The sequence below is a fragment of the Capsella rubella genome, unplaced genomic scaffold (assembly GCF_000375325.1).
Source record: "Capsella rubella cultivar Monte Gargano unplaced genomic scaffold, Caprub1_0 scaffold_4, whole genome shotgun sequence".
Taxonomy (NCBI): domain Eukaryota; kingdom Viridiplantae; phylum Streptophyta; class Magnoliopsida; order Brassicales; family Brassicaceae; genus Capsella; species Capsella rubella.
In genome coordinates, this window is record NW_006238920.1 from 9,645,066 (window position 1) to 9,660,774 (window position 15,709).

The following is a 15,709-nucleotide window of genomic DNA, read 5'->3' on the forward strand; positions in this document are numbered from 1 at the left end:
TCGACTTTTCGCAGGAAATGCATTAATAATAAAAAAAAAAAACAAACAAACAAACTTTCTCTTATAGAACGAATAACAAGAATTAGTAGTATTCAGTCCTAACTGTGATATAAATGGTACAGGATCGAATCAGACGAAAAAATGGTAATCTATAAGTCTACGACGTATCAGTTAAATTCTCAAACTGCAAAAAAAAATCTCCTGCAAGCTGTGTCTTCTGTATCGTCTTGCTACTTCGGGCAGTTGAATTGTTTAGCCATCACCAAATGGCATGGATAAATCGGTTGTTTCAAGGATCTTAAACAAAGGAGTCTGAATGCCTCTCCGAGTCTCTGGTATGCAGAAGGAATTCATATAACCAATAACCCATCTTCTCCCGCTTCTGAAGTCATGTTTTTGTTCTTCCTCATTTTGTTGCGAAGATCGGATACTATCGCATCCAAGGCTTCGAACTGAGGATGTGACTTATCTCCAACAACAAAAAGATGCCTCTGATTCCCGAAATCAATCCAACTGCAACCTGGTTGTTTCTTCAACCCTCTCTCCTTCATCTTCATTCTCATCTCTGCTGCTTCTTTCATTTTCCCACTCGCTGCATATATATTAGACATCAATACATAAGTCCCAGCATCATCCGACCCTGTTTCTAGTACCTTCTTCACCACCTCCTTAGCAATACTCACATCACTGTATACATTACAAGCGGATAATAGTGCTCCGTAGGACGATCTTGATAGCCTAGCCTCATCACAGTTGATGAAATTTAAAACATCTTTCAATCTACCAGCACGACCACAGAGATCCACGAGACACGTATAATGCTCTTCGCGCAGAGGAATTGACTCGTCTCTCACAAGCTCTGCAAAGAACTCCATTCCTTTCTCTACCAGTCCGGCGTGGCTGCAAGCAAACAGCAAGTTAAGATAGGTCACCTCACTAGGTTTGAACCCGTGTTTCAGCATCTGATCATACATTTCAATTGCTTCTTTCCCATGCCCGTGGTGCGCATAAACCGCAATCATACTGTTCCATGAAATCAAATCCCGTTGGCATACCAATCCATTATCGAACATCTTCCTAGCAGCAATCAGTTCACCAGATTTTGAGTACATGTTAATAAGCGCTGAAATCACAACTTCGTTCTTTTGGTGGACCGACTTAGATATCAACTGATGAATCTGCTGCCCTTCCACAAGCCCAGCTGAGTCACTACATGCGCTTAAAATGCTCACATATGTTCCTACGTTAGGCTTAACATAGCCATCCCTTAACATCTTTGAGAAAAATTTAAGCGCATCTTCGTTTTCTTTATTCTCGACATATCCTGTAATCATTGTGGTCCAGGAAATAACATTCTTTTCAGGCATCCGGTCAAATAAAACAGAAGCCCTGTTAATATTCTTATTCCGTATAAACCCTGTGATCATTGTATTCCATGAAGCAAAGTCCCTCTCTGGCATCACTTGAAAGAGTTGGTCAGCTTCGTCTATCCTATTATTATGTGCATAACCAGTGATCATAGCATTCCATGAAATAATATTTCTCTCAGGCATAGAATCGAAAAGTTGTCTCGCGTCATCTACCTTACCGTTCTTTGCCAATCCGTCGACCATGGCTGTCCATGAAATGACATCCCTTCTAGGCATTCTTTGGAATAGATTCATTGCCTCATCTATCCTACCACGCTGCACCAGAGCTTTCATCATCGTGTTCCAGGAAACAATGTTTTTCTCAGGCATTTCATCGAACAGTTCCAGAGCTTTATCAATTCTCCCGCTCTGAGCATACCCATCGACCATAGTATTCCAAGAAACTATATTTCTCTCAGGCATATCCTGGAAAAGCATCTCAGCTACAGAAAGCTGCTTAGATCTCAAGTACCCACTAACCATGGCTGTCCAAGTCACCACATTTTTCCTAGAATCAACCCTATCGAACAATTCCCTAGCTTCTCTCATATTCCCTAACTTAATATACCCAGTAATCACATCGGTCCATGTAACCACATCTCTCTCAGGCAATCCGTCGAACAGTTTGCGTGCTTCTACAATTCTACCTTCTCTGCACAGCTCACCAATCAGCCATTCGGGTCGTGGCACACGCGAGTTCGAGCTGTATCCTTCCCTTCTCGGTCTATGGCTGGAAGAACAAATCGAACGAACGATATTAAATAGTTGCACGGACTGATCATGGTTTGATATGGGCAATACCGATGATCTTCTGTAGTAGCTTCTCAGGTGCGACAATGCGCTAGATTGCATCAGCTAGAAGATTGCAAAAGTTATTTTATTTACTGTTGTTGGTCGATCAAAGAGAAAAGACAAGTGTTGACGCGACCAAGGAGTCCTTTCACTGAGATGCTCGAATCGCAGATGAATCTTCGGAGGAAGAAGATTAGGTTTCCAATCCCACCAGCAGAAATCAGTCGCCAGAATCGTTTCAGACGAGAAGTAATAATTTATAAAAATATTAGGGGGTGTTATTGGTAGTTTAAGTTAAATTCAACTCCATTATATTTTAAAATTCATAAGACTTTCAAAATCTGGGTTCATTGAGACTGATTTAATATTATTCATTCTTTAAATCAGTGTAATTGTATTTACACTGACACATGATATCTTTTGCTTTTGAACAATAGAATTGAATTCTATAACAAATGATTTTACAATTTTCAATGAAATTATACCAAACTTTTATCATCACTTATTTTTTTTCCATTTCAAATTTCTGTAGTGAAGTCTTAACATATCTTTTAAAGATGAAAATTGTTTTATTTTTTGTTAACGTGATCAAATGAATCATACAACAACTGTTAAAACAAATATACACATTAACTAGGGATAAAAAAAAAAGACTGGGAAAAAATGATAAAGAGAGATACATATGTGTTGGGTCATGGGTGAATGAGTTTGTAAATATTGATAATGTACGTGTATTACGTTCAATGAAACTTTTATTAATTTATTATTAGATTGTCAAATCTCATGTTAGAAGGTTGGTTTTCGGATTAACATAATTTACACATGAAATCAGTTTCAGATTCACTCAAAGCTTTTCAAATGAATTCATTTGTGAAAATCCACCAAACTTGAATAACATAAGACTTTCGTTAATAATTGTAAGTATAAGAACCAATAACACTAGATTTTAAACTCTTTTAATGAAGATTTTGCAAATATAAGAACCAATAACACTATATTTTAAACTCTTTTAGTGAAGATTTTGCAAATATAAGAACCAATAACACTAGATTTTAAACTCTTTTAATGAAGATTTTGCAAATATAAGAACCAATAACACTTGATTTGAGTAAAGTATTTAAAATCATTGATTAAATAACATTAGACTTGGGTTAGAGTTAGACTCTATTAAAATCCATTATCCAATAACACCCACTAAGTGAAAGTTTGCAAATTAGGGAATCGAACTCGTGCATGTGTTTGGTGACAAAACAAATCAATATTTATATCTCTGATGTCCTATTTAACCTTTATTTGATTTTAAAATATGGAGTGGAGGGGTTACAAAGAAATGGAAGAAGAGGAAAGACTCAAGCATAAGGAACTTGACCAAGAAGTGGTTCAAGCTCAGCCAATTGTTGCCTCAAGAAATTGTAGACAGACTCTGTGGAATCAGAAGCTATTCGAATTACAACTCCTTTTCCCTGCAAAATTTACACCAAAACTTTGATTAGCCATTTATGTGGATGCGGACTCGTTAATTTTATCATTCAGGCAAAGCTAATATGGTTTATGGTATCTTCATTGGAAGGATGAAATTAAAAAGTACTGATAGTAACCTCATGGCCGAAAGTGCTGCAGGAAGCTATAAACTCTGGCTTCATGAAGCCATTACGGGAGTTTGTATCAGACTTGTGTCTCCGAGAACCATAAGAGATCTGTAGTTGTTCCGACATCATATTCTTCACATTTTCTTGAACTTGCTTTTGGATTTCCTTCAGCTTTGCCCTTGATCCATTGTCAAATACATTTAGCACAGAGTCAAAATGACTAGAAAATGTGCATTACAATCGCATACCCGAAGAGTATGACCATTGCTATGGCGTGATAGTCTTGCATCCGTTCGGCAATGCTTTGGATGCTCCTCTTCTCTAATAATACCTGCAGTAAATAAACCCATTACTAAAGCCAAAGGTAGGTCTAATCTCGCTCATGTTCTAACGATACTACAAACAAATATTTGTAAGAATTATTTACTTGGTTAAGGTAAAACATCTCTAATAGATCTAATAGTGGGTAAGAGATTAGCAGTTTACTGTGTCAAGGAATAAAGGGTGGTCATCTTCCAGGTAGACATTGTTAATGCTCTTATAAAACTCGAAATCCCATTTCTCGCCATTTGCATGACGCCCGCTTGTGATCCAATCCACAAGGACCAGGTTAGAGTCTGAAACCATTCTAAAGATCTGTTTCTGATAGTACCGGGCAGTGGAGAAGCAAGTCACTGGATCTGGAATCACTACCAAAAGAGATTCACTCCCGATTCTAGTCTACTGTACACAACAAACCCCAAAGATCAATCAGGAACAGTAATTCAAGGAAAGGGGTCACAATACTAATGCAATAGCAATATCTTCTTCTATCACAGCTCAAAATGATTAAAGCAGAAATGTGAAAGAATGAAAGAAACATTACTTCCAATAATTGTTCAGAACACTTTGATCCTATTGCCTTGTATACCTGAATGAAATCACAAGATCCAAGCTCAGAAAATAAACCAAATATGATAAAACCAGTGTCCAATTCAAAGAGAGAGAGAGAGAGAGAGAGAGAAAAATCCCCCATTTGAGTCAACCTTAGTAGAAGACTGGGTTGTAATCACTGCAGTGCATCCATTACCAATGGTGAATTCACATGAAATCGAATCTCCCTACATAAGTTGAACAAGAAATTGTTCGATTCAAGTATCGATTGACAAAGAGAGAGGGGAGAGAGACATAGAAATAGAAAGAGGAGGAAGAGGAATATACAGAGACAATGCCGCCACCATAAGTTATGCTGTAAATCCAGACAACGTCAGTTCCGGCAGGAGCTGCCTGAAAGTTCAGTGTCGGGAATTCTAGAAATTAAAGATTGAAAATTTCAAACTGTCAAATAGAGATTAGAGAGAGAGGGACCTTGCTAGGAAGTAAGAACTTGAGAGGATACTTAGAGAAGCAACTCGTAGCTGTAGATCTTCCTCCTACTTTCTCCACCACCACTTTCCCTGTCGCCATAGCTAATCTTTCTTTCTCACCACAGTTGTGAATTTTCTCGTTCTAATTTGAGTTGAAATGTTGATTATTTATATACACATCTCATCAGTTTCTGGGTGTTGAGAAAAAATATGATTTTTTGATGATGTCAAATTTTCAAGTAACAGCTCTAATCATACATAATGTCGAACGCAATACAATGTTACAACATTTTATTTCCCACTCTTATGTGTTTTTTTTTTGGTGGGTTCTCTTCTTCAGATTCTCTTGGATGTGTTTATAAGAGCAAAACTTGGAGGATTCATCATCAATGGCGGAAATGTCTAACGTTAGTGAAGAGCAGAGAGACTCCGTACTTTTTGCAGCAATCAATGGCGTCTTGGTCTCTTATACTGCCTCCAGGTTCTGCTATCACTCCGATTCCTTTCTCGCACGCCTCTTCCACCGCGTCTTTCCAAGCTGCGATTCACACAGCAACAAATTTGCAATCAGATCGGCCAACAGATTTCTAGATTGATGAGTCAATTCATTTCAGACAAAAGAATGGTTATGGAGAGAAGAAAATACCGAATGGGAAGAATGCATCACTGGCCAAGGCAGCTCCTTTGGCTTCCTCGCCAGCTTTCTTGAAAGCTATTCTCAGACTCTCTACTCGGTTTGGCTGCCCGCTTCCCATCCCCAGCATACAATTGTTCTTGATCCAGAAACCGAAGAATCAGAATAAGCAACAAGCAAACAAGTATAGAAAGAGAAACAAGAAAAAGGAATCAGAGAGATAAATCCCAACCTTTGCTATCACAATGGCATTGCTCTTGACATGCTTAACGCAGAGCCAGGCAAATTTGGCATCCGCAAGTTCGCTTTCAGTCGGAGTTTTCTCTGAGACCGAATTGAAACTGATGTCTTCTGGAGTTAGATCGTCTGAATCCTGAGCCAACCAGCCGCCACCAACCTGTCTGAGCGATAGTTTCCCTTGGTCATTCTTTTTAGCCTCAAGGATCCTCAAAGTTTTCGATTTCCCTTTGAGGACTTCAAGACCTTTAGCGGTATACTTTGGAGCAACCACAATTTCATAAAACATTCTAGTTTCCCCATCTGTTGGGCTCCTGAACTCTCGGATCTCCCTTGCAAGAACCTAGAGCCAGATACACATCACTAAACAATGGAATGTATGGGACAACAGTAGTTTGATTTTGATTACCTCATCAACTTCAACATTGAAAGCTACAATGCCACCAAAGGCACTAACAGGGTCAGCTTTTACAGCTAGCCGGTAAGCCTCAAGAATATCATCACGAGAGGCCACACCACAAGGATTTGTATGCTTCACGACTACACATGTTGGGTTTTCAAATTCCGACACACAGTTCCACGCAGCATCAGCATCAAGATAGTTGTTGTATGACATTTCCTGCTCACAGAAATATATAGAAATGTCAAACATAATAAGGCTGAAAAGCGATGATATGAATATAAATGGCAGTCTACAACTATGACCATTTGCTATATAAATTCAAACGGAAAGTAAAAGTATCATACTTTTTACAATTATGATGGTAAAATTTTATTACCTTCCCATGGTGCTGAATCGCTGTTGCAATACCACCGGCATTCACTTCAGCAAGGCTCTTGTCAACATAAAATGCAGCATTTTGATGAGGATTTTCACCATAACGAAGAGAACTCTTAACTGTAAGTGGAACTGTAAAGCTGGGAGGGAACTTCTCTTCTGCGAAAAACAGGAATAGTAATCAAAGTAAGTTACCAATTGCCAAGAACTAGTGCAAGGAGGATCACTAGAAACAATCACGTACTTCCTTCAGTCTGCTTCCATAGCCATTCTGAAACGGCAGAGTCATATGCAGCAACATGCTGAAAGGCCTTCCATGCAAGTTTTCTGCGGAATTGTTGGTCACTTTGCCCTCCTTTGAGATACTCCAAAACAGCTTGATAATCGTCAGAATCAACAACAATGAGAACGTCTTTGTGGTTCTGTCAGACAAAATAGAAAAAGTACATTTATAATCATGAAATGAATGTAAAGAATAATCCTCAATGTCCCATCTATGCATATACCTTAGCAGCTGCTCTAATCATAGCAGGCCCACCAATGTCGATATTCTCAATCCCATCCTCAAAGCTGATCCCAACTGGAGCAGTAACTTTGTCATAGAATGGATACAAATTGACAACCACCACATCAAATGTACCTGTCATTGAATACAAAAAGCAACAGGTGAAGTTTAGAATGAAAGAGACATTATAGATGACTTAATAATCAAAACCTTAGAACATAGAGTGATAATCAAGTGTCGAAACGCACCAATCCCATGCTCATTAAGAGCTTCCATATGATGTTCCACATCTCTTCTAGCAAGGATGCCACCGTGAATGTTTGGGTGCAAAGTTTTCACACGGCCATCAAGCTACAAGAGAAGAAAAACCAAAAGGAGAGCCAATTTTAATATGCTAGACTCAACAAAACAATGGTATAATCATTGCCAAATTCACACTTCAATTTGAAATTAGCCTTTAATGTTTATCGAATTAAAGTAACAGCGGTAACACAAGACTAAAACTTATGGAAGAGAAGCGAGCTTAAGAGAGAAAAAAAAATTTGCCATTTCCGGAAAATGAGTAAGCTTCTCCACTTTAGTGACAGAGACTCCAGCATTCTCCAAAGTAGAGGCAGTTCCTCCAGTAGAAACAATGGTGTATCTATGCAAATATCAGATGAGAGAGAAAATCATTTAAACCTGTAAAGATTTAATTGAAAGTTGTATAGCTGTAAGTAAAAGAGTAGTGAAGAACACATACCCCAAATCTTGGAGACCGTTGCCAAGAGAAGCCAAGTCCCTCTTATCAGATAAAGATATCAAAGCTTGCTTCTTTCCTGATTCATATATGCTCAGATTACTTGAAAAACGCAAAACATAACTGTAATCAATTCCTGAATTTGAAATTGCAGCAAAGGAAAAAGTTGTAAACCAGAGGAGCCTGAGGAGTGCGGTTGATTCCTCTGAGCTGTTGTCTGAGACTCTGCCATGGCTCGAACCGCAACGAGGCTCGGACGCAGCGATGTACAGTAGACCTGCTCATTGAAAATTCCCACTAACATTAAAAAAATGATTAGCAGAAGGTGAAACAAAGACACAAACCACACACAGAGGAGAACTCACGGGTTGGGCAAAACGAAAAGGCGCGACGGGTTTTCTACGAAAGTAGCCGCAGAGAATATCGCCGGAGCGAGCACTCACGGAGGTAGCGGTGGCGGTGGCGGCGGAGCTGAGCATAGTAGTTTGATATTTTGAAACAGTGGGTGTGTGTGTAGTGTTTTGAGCTCTGTTTAGGTTTTTTGCAATTTTGCGGCTAATCTAATTTTTGGAAAAAATAAAAAATAAAAAATAAAAAATAACAATAGAAAAATGGAAAATATCAAATTTATCATTGGGCGTCAGGTGGAATTATGTATTTATTATTATGGCCTTGACAGTTAGATTACACCTGTAAATTTCACCTGGAATATTTTTTTGCAAAAGCTATTTTTTTGTGTTCCTCAGAAATAATTAGTGTTTATTAAAATTTTAATATTAAGTAGTAACTAAATTTAATTTAAAAAATACTCTTATAAAACCAATTAGTAAGAAATAAATATTTATTGGATCAGTAAAAAAAATATCTATGGAGATGACATAAGCTTTTGACGACTTTTATTAAATTCAGAAATCAGAATAAAGAAATAAAATAAAATTATCTGAATAAAATAAAAATAGAACTGTACGAGATTATAGTAATTATATAATTGGCTAACGCACAATATATATGAATTCTCTGGGGAATATAATTTGGCAATGTCCAAATTAGAAGAGAGTTTAAGGACTTGTCTTTCTTCTTCTACTCATCGATCGTCAAACCAAGGACGCTTCACAGTCTCTCTGCTGCCGCCTTTCCTGGTACCTTTTGCCTCTACTTTTCTTCTTCTTCCTTCTTACTCTCCTTTGTTTAGTTTTTTTTTTGTTTTCTGAATTTTGATCTTTCTATTGTCGAAAAATCTCTGGATCCGATGTGTTTCCACCTGAATTTTGGGTAATGATACTCAGATCTTGCCATTTTTAAGAATTTCAGTGGGTCTGGTGCTTGATCGGGTTTTGTTCTTTTGTTTAAGCTCAGTTTTGGTTTAAAGAGACGCGTTTTTTGTTTTTTGGGTTTGGAATTGTACGGCAGTGACTCCATTAATTTCGTGGACTTGATTTGATTTTGGTTATAGTTCTATTGATTGATCCGTTGATCTTCATTTTTGGTCGGAGATACTATGGGTTTTTGCTATTAGTTTGGTGAAGTTGATCGATTTCAGATTTCAGGGGCTCTGTTAGTTGATGGTGGTACTGTAGGTTGAGTTCACTCTTTTCAATTGATTAGTTTAATTCTGTAGAAGCTAGTCATTTTTAGCTAGTTTCATGGTTAACACTTAAAATTATGTGCAGTCAGATTTGCCGGGATGATCTGTCTCTGCTTGAGTAGGGGAGTTTTTTTTTGTTTGTCTACCGAAAATGTTACATTTAATAGTTTTGTTCTTTTCAGTCCTGAGGTTTGCACGTATGCTTTTGTTGGTTTTTTTTTTTTTTTTGGGTCCTGATTATATTTGATGCTTTAGTAAAATTACTCTTCTCTCAATAATTTCAGGCCCCTCAATGAGACTTTGAGTTGTTCATGTTAGAAGGTTTATTCTGCAGCCAAAACGTTAGATACTTACAGAGGATGCTTATGCTAAGATTGCACTTGGGCTATGATCACGATTTGTCGCCTCCAAGCGTTTCTGAGGGAGCTGATGAACTAGATGGATAGACACCTTGACAAAGAAAACATGGATCAAGCAAAGGGTTATGAACATGTTCGCTATACTCCCCCTGACCCTAGAGATGAGGGCCTTGGGTCCATAAATCAACGGTTTCCCCATGATCCTTCCACTAATTTTAACCCCAATGTACGGCCTCCAGATTATGGTATTTCGACCCCTGCTCGGCCAGTGCTAAACTACTCGATACAGACGGGTGAAGAATTTGCTTTTGAGTTTATGCGAGATAGGGTAATTATGAAACCGCAGTTCATCCCAAGTGTGTATGGTGATCCCAGTGGTATGCCTGTTTCTGTTAACTTAACTCCCATGGGAATGGTTCACTCGGTGTCAGAGAGTGGCTCTAACGCCACAGTGTTGAACACAGAAGAAAAACGTCTTACCTTTGAGCAAGAGAGGAAACCTCCTTCTAGAATTGAAGATAAGACCTATCATGAGCTGGTCCAGTCAGCCCCAGTTACTTCTTCGAGAAATGAAACTGGTCAAAGCCGTCATAGTTTGATTTCTTCTAGAGCTTCTGATAGCTCTTTGAACCAGGCGAAGTTCTTGTGTAGTTTTGGTGGTAAAATTATACCCCGCCCCAGAGATCAGAAACTTAGATATGTAGGTGGCCAAACGCGTATAATACGGATTAGCAAGACTATTTCTTTCCAAGAACTCATGCATAAGATGAAAGAAATGTTCCCTGAAGCACGTACCATAAAATATCAGCTGCCAGGCGAAGATCTCGATGCCTTAGTCTCTGTATCTTCTGATGAAGATTTACAAAACATGATGGAGGAATGTATTGTGTTTGGTAATGGAGGATCTGAGAAACCGAGGATGTTCTTGTTTTCAAGCAGTGATATAGAGGAGGCTCAGTTCGTTATGGAACATGCAGAAGGTGATTCTGAGGTTCAGTATGTTGTTGCTGTCAATGGGATGGATCTAAGTTCACGAAAAAGTTCTCTTGGAACAAATGCTCCTGGGAACAATTTGGATGAACTACTTCAAGGGAATTTTGATAGGAAGATCAATCGGGCTATTACAGAACCAGCAGTAGCTTCGGTTGCTCCGTTGGCAGGTAATGAATCTCTATCAGCAAGCCAAACTTCTCAACCTGTAACAGCTATTTCTACTGGAAATGAGCCATTTTCACAGCCTTATCTAGGACAGCAATTGCACTTCACCGGACTTGGTAACCACCAAGTTTATACATCAGCTCACATGGCTAGCATTGGCTATATAGATGAGAATGGATCTGGTCCTTTGCATGTTCAACCACAACCACATTATATCCCTTATTCTGTGAATCCTGAAACACCTCTTGAAACCCTGGTGCCTCACTATCCACAAAAACCTGAGCAAGGACTTTTGCGTGAGGATCAGATCTTTCATGTACAAGATTCAGAAGCTTCATCAAAGGAGGCCAAAATGAGAAGAGATGACTCATTTCAGAAGGTAAATGATCCTGCTAATGTGTCTATTGTTGAGAGCAATCTTTCGGCAAAGGAGCCAAAGATGAAGAGAGAGTCATCAACCCCAAGGGTCAGTGAGTATTCTGTTTCCTCTATGCCTGATGATTTGATAGTTCCAGATCACCTTGTGAAGGAAGAAGCTACAATTGTCACTCAAACATCCAGTTCAACACCAGATCTAAGTTCTTCAGCTCTTCCAGATAAAATTCTAAGAAAATCCCAGGACCATGTTGAGAAAAATCTGTCAGCAAAGGAGCCAAAGATGAGGAAAGAAAACTCCACCACAAGGGTCAATGAATATTCCGTTTCCTCTGTATCTAGTGATTCTATGGTCCCAGATCACGCCCTCAAGGAAGAAGCTCCTAATTCCATGAAATTATCCAATTCAATTCCAGATCCAAAATCCTTTGTTTATCCAGAAAAAAATCTTAGAACACCCCAGGACTATGTTCCGAAAACGGGTGCCTTAGATACAGCAAATGAAGGCACGGCAAAGAATCAGGACAAGCCATTTTGTCTGCCTGGAGGACTCTCAGCATCTGGACATGGTACTTCAGATGCTAATTCAGCTAATTTGAGCAATGTTGACCAGCCTGTGATTCATCATAGAGTTTTTCATTCTGAGCGCACTCTACGAGATCCAACAGAAACTAACCGTTTGTCTAAATCTGATGATTCACTTGCCTCTCAATTTGTAATGGCTCAAACAACTTCAGATGCATTCCTACCTATCAGCGAATCATCAGAAACTTCTCATGAAGCAAATATGGAGTCCCAGAATGTTCATTCTACCGCACCAGTAAGATCAGCTCCGGAAAGCATCTGGACAGCGGATGGTAGTATGTCACAGTCTGAGAAAAGAAACTTGGAGTCTAACGTCCCAGAGCATGTAAGTCAGAAAGAGACTTCAGTAAAGGCTGTTCCACGAGGACACATTGAGAAGGGGGATATAGTTGTTGATATAAATGATAGATTTCCTCGTGATTTTCTTGCTGATATATTGAAAGCGGAAGAGTCTCTGGACTTCCCTGAATTAGAGCCATTGCATGCCGATGGGGCTGGTGTGAGTTTAAATATTCAGAATAATGACCCTAAAACTTGGTCGTATTTTCGAAATTTGGCGCAGGATGAGTTTGAGAGGAAGGATCTATCCCTTATGGATCAGGACCACCCTGGATTTCCCACTTCCCTGACTAACACCAACGGAGTTCCTATTGATTATAGCTACCCACCATTGCAGTCTGAGAAAGTTGCTTCAAGCCAGATAAATTCACAAATCCAATTTGATGGAAATATCCAGCCAGAGATGTCTACCACTACCATAGCTGATTTGAACACAGTAAACACACAAGAAGATTATGGTCAGTCACAGATCAAAGGTGCTGAAAGCACAGATGTAACTCTGGTAAGCTTATTATATTCAACCTAAATATGGAAAATCTAAGAAAGTTTTACTACTGGCAAAAAACCTGTCTCAACTGATAATTACTAAATTCTATAAATTTGGCTTTGGATATGCAGAATACTGGAGTTCCTCTCATTGACTTTATGGTTGCAGATAGTGGCATGAGGTCTCTGCAGGTATGCATTTGTCAGCGTATGGCTCAACATGTTTACGAGTTGTTCCATATGCCCCTCTCTTTTTAACCATATACTATGCAACGATTGACCAACGGGTCTGGATAATTGTTTCTGGTTATTTTAAAAGATGGCTTTGGTACATAGAAGTATTAGTCTGTAGCGGTATAGACCCTTAGTACCCGAATGACTTTTATATTCTGTCAACCAAGTTATGACTTTCCAATGCAACCTTTTTAGCTGTCTTTTCTGTGTTTGCTACTTGTCTGCTCTTGGTCAAAGGAGTTTTGTAGAATAGGCATAATGTAGCCCTGGCTGGTGAAATCATTGGAACTTTTGTAATCTTTGTCAATATTGCTCATGGTTTTCCCATTGATGGAGAAATAATTAAATGATTGTATTTATTTTGTTTCTGTTTCTGTTTCAGGTCATTAAAAATGACGACTTGGAAGAACTGAAGGAATTAGGTTCTGGTACCTTTGGAACTGTTTATCATGGAAAATGGAGGGGAACAGATGTTGCTATCAAGCGGATAAAAAGGAGCTGTTTTATTGGTCGTTCATCTGAACAAGAGAGATTGGTGAGCGTTCTTTCTTAACGAGTTGAGATTTTTTTGGATTTGTAGAAGTTCATTGACCAATGACCACTTAGTGTTTCTGTTAAAGTATATGTATGCTTTAGGGTATAGAGTACTGCTAAAAGACACTACACAATATCTCAACCCAGAACCAAGCTTTTTGTTGTCAATATTTCTTTTGCCTGAAGTGGTTACTAGATGCTTGTTATGAGCTACAAGTTGGCATTCCCTGTAAAATCTTACTTGATTTCTCCTCAGTGACGATTCTTACATTCAAGAAAGTTGCATTAGTTTTAACTGGTTTTAAGTTTCACAAACCACTGATTGAATTTTTCAGACCTCCGAGTTCTGGCATGAAGCTGAAATTCTTTCAAAGCTTCATCATCCAAATGTTATGGCATTTTACGGCGTAGTGAAAGATGGACCAGGAGGAACTTTAGCTACAGTGACAGAGTACATGGTCAATGGATCGCTTAGGCATGTTCTGCTCAGCAACAGGTAATTGTTTAATACAGCTCGTCGTAATCCTTTCTTCCTCAATTTATCTAGTTTTATATCAATCCAAATGGATGCAGGCACCTTGATCGACGTAAGCGACTTATCATTGCAATGGATGCAGCTTTTGGAATGGAATATTTGCACTCAAAGAGCATAGTGCATTTCGATTTGAAGTGTGATAACTTGCTTGTCAACTTAAAAGATCCCGCCCGTCCCATATGCAAGGTGACTTCTAGGACAGTTTGCGAACAGAATGATGCACTATTTCATTTTGTTTATTTATGTAACAAAGATATGATGCTTTATGCAGGTTGGTGATTTTGGTCTGTCAAAGATAAAAAGAAACACTTTGGTCACTGGCGGCGTAAGGGGAACCCTCCCTTGGATGGCTCCCGAGCTACTTAGTGGCAGCAGCAGCAAAGTTTCTGAAAAGGTACGAGTCCATAACATCCCTGTGCAAGTGAATGAATTCCAATGCTCTCCAATTTATTGTATGTTGTTGTATGTTTAGTTTTAATTCCCTTTAAATGATTCTGCAAGTAATGTTTTGCCATGGATACTTCACGTCCAACAGGTTGATGTATTCTCTTTCGGAATTGTCTTGTGGGAAATTCTTACTGGCGAAGAACCCTACGCCAATATGCATTATGGGGCAATAATCGGTAAGTTACTCTCTCTTTTCTCATTTGCTCGTTCATTCCTTACCAACAAGGGTGTGTACAGTTTAGGTTTGTCTGTTTCGGCAATTGTTTAGAAATTTGAACCTGCCCCTGGTTTTGAAACGGGTACATCCCTGATATTCCCAAATTTGAAAAATAGACCAATATGTGGGCATTTCTAAAGCTGAGTCAGGCAGGCTAACCCGCTTTAACATTCCTATGTACATTCAGTTCTGACTTAACTATTTGCAGAAATGAAAATCAAGCTCCTCTGTTTTGGTAGTCTGATTCTCTTACTCATTTTTTTACTTGTGCGACTAAAAATTGTAGGAGGCATAGTGAACAATACATTGAGACCAACCGTGCCAAACTACTGTGACCCGGAGTGGAGAATGCTGATGGAACAGTGTTGGGCTCCTGACCCATTTGTTCGGCCTGCCTTCCCGGAAATAGCCAGACGTCTCCGCACCATGTCCTCCTCTGCGGTCCACACAAAACCACACGCTGTCAACCACCAAATCCACAAGTAATCTGTTTGTTGCTGGTACGTAAATCGTAAAAAGAAAAAATGGTTTGTGTATAAATATATCCTTGCTACTTCTTTGGGATTTGAGTGCTACAGTTTCAAGGTGAGAAACGATTGTGTTGATTTGTACAAGAAACACTAAAAAGCACATATTGTATAGCCATTTCTTTTTATTATTATTGAGTGTAAGTAAATTGGTTTGGTACAAGGACTTGGACTCTTCTTTTTCTGTACTCAGGTGTCTTTTCCTTTCAGTAATAGCAAAACAAAAGTTCAATTTTAAAAATATACATGACTTTTATTATAACAGGTTTACTTAGATCTATAATTTTTGTTGTGGAAAA

At 38.8% G+C, this 15,709-nt stretch overlaps 4 protein-coding genes across 6 annotated transcripts; 1 reads left to right on the forward strand and 3 right to left on the reverse strand.

The window, feature by feature from the left end:
• Window positions 1–35: 35 nt before the first annotated feature.
• Window positions 36–2,469, reverse strand: LOC17888160 (pentatricopeptide repeat-containing protein At2g35030, mitochondrial). Its single transcript, XM_006296097.2, has one exon. The coding sequence runs from the start codon at window positions 2,259–2,261 to the stop codon at window positions 351–353; it is 1,911 nt and encodes a 636-aa protein (XP_006296159.1). The 5' UTR covers window positions 2,262–2,469; the 3' UTR covers window positions 36–350.
• Window positions 2,470–3,304: 835 nt separating this feature from the next.
• On the reverse strand, window positions 3,305–5,260 carry LOC111831008 (urease accessory protein D). The gene is made up of 8 exons (XM_023784370.1): window positions 5,138–5,260; window positions 4,991–5,056; window positions 4,816–4,890; window positions 4,656–4,700; window positions 4,277–4,510; window positions 4,039–4,121; window positions 3,800–3,968; window positions 3,305–3,664 (listed from the first exon to the last, which is right to left on the reverse strand). The coding sequence occupies exons 1-8, from the start codon at window positions 5,234–5,236 to the stop codon at window positions 3,551–3,553; spliced, it is 885 nt and encodes a 294-aa protein (XP_023640138.1). The 5' UTR covers window positions 5,237–5,260; the 3' UTR covers window positions 3,305–3,550.
• Window positions 5,261–5,334: 74 nt separating this feature from the next.
• On the reverse strand, window positions 5,335–8,545 carry LOC17888746 (bifunctional purine biosynthesis protein PurH). Of its 2 annotated transcripts, none has more exons than XM_023784369.1 (12): window positions 8,395–8,545; window positions 8,204–8,306; window positions 8,033–8,108; window positions 7,843–7,933; window positions 7,539–7,641; window positions 7,292–7,425; window positions 7,030–7,207; window positions 6,787–6,944; window positions 6,417–6,626; window positions 6,003–6,350; window positions 5,783–5,909; window positions 5,335–5,674 (listed from the first exon to the last, which is right to left on the reverse strand). In XM_023784369.1, exons 1-12 carry the CDS (start codon window positions 8,506–8,508, stop codon window positions 5,523–5,525), a joined length of 1,794 nt encoding a protein of 597 aa, XP_023640137.1. In that variant the 5' UTR covers window positions 8,509–8,545; the 3' UTR covers window positions 5,335–5,522. The 2 variants fall into 2 exon arrangements, with proteins under 2 accessions (XP_023640137.1, XP_023640136.1); XM_023784368.1 differs by having other exon boundaries at window positions 7,837–7,933.
• Window positions 8,546–9,056: 511 nt separating this feature from the next.
• Window positions 9,057–15,598, forward strand: LOC17890242 (dual specificity protein kinase splB). Of its 2 annotated transcripts, none has more exons than XM_023785176.1 (9): window positions 9,057–9,168; window positions 9,899–12,932; window positions 13,049–13,108; window positions 13,533–13,685; window positions 14,020–14,180; window positions 14,258–14,405; window positions 14,491–14,613; window positions 14,755–14,842; window positions 15,170–15,598. In XM_023785176.1, exons 2-9 carry the CDS (start codon window positions 10,053–10,055, stop codon window positions 15,367–15,369), a joined length of 3,813 nt encoding a protein of 1,270 aa, XP_023640944.1. In that variant the 5' UTR covers window positions 9,057–9,168; window positions 9,899–10,052; the 3' UTR covers window positions 15,370–15,598. The 2 variants fall into 2 exon arrangements, with proteins under 2 accessions (XP_023640944.1, XP_023640945.1); XM_023785177.1 differs by lacking the exon at window positions 9,057–9,168 and adding an exon at window positions 9,218–9,301.
• Window positions 15,599–15,709: the final 111 nt, after the last annotated feature.

Coding starts and splice junctions, on each gene's coding strand:
- LOC17888160 (XM_006296097.2), bottom strand. CDS start 2,261: ATGCAATCTAGCGCATTGTCGCACCTGAGAAGCTACTACAGAAGATCA.
- LOC111831008 (XM_023784370.1), bottom strand. CDS start 5,236: ATGGCGACAGGGAAAGTGGTGGTGGAGAAAGTAGGAGGAAGATCTACA. Junction 4,122..4,276: donor ACCCTTTATTCCTTGACACA/GTAAACTGCTAA, acceptor TATTTACTGCAG/GTATTATTAGAGAAGAGGAG. Junction 3,665..3,799: donor GCAGCACTTTCGGCCATGAG/GTTACTATCAGT, acceptor TAAATTTTGCAG/GGAAAAGGAGTTGTAATTCG.
- LOC17888746 (XM_023784368.1), bottom strand. CDS start 8,508: ATGCTCAGCTCCGCCGCCACCGCCACCGCTACCTCCGTGAGTGCTCGC. Junction 7,208..7,291: donor TGATTAGAGCAGCTGCTAAG/GTATATGCATAG, acceptor TTTGTCTGACAG/AACCACAAAGACGTTCTCAT. Junction 5,910..6,002: donor ATGCCATTGTGATAGCAAAG/GTTGGGATTTAT, acceptor TTCTGGATCAAG/AACAATTGTATGCTGGGGAT.
- LOC17890242 (XM_023785176.1), top strand. CDS start 10,053: ATGGATAGACACCTTGACAAAGAAAACATGGATCAAGCAAAGGGTTAT. Junction 13,686..14,019: donor CATCTGAACAAGAGAGATTG/GTGAGCGTTCTT, acceptor TGAATTTTTCAG/ACCTCCGAGTTCTGGCATGA. Junction 14,406..14,490: donor CCGCCCGTCCCATATGCAAG/GTGACTTCTAGG, acceptor TGCTTTATGCAG/GTTGGTGATTTTGGTCTGTC.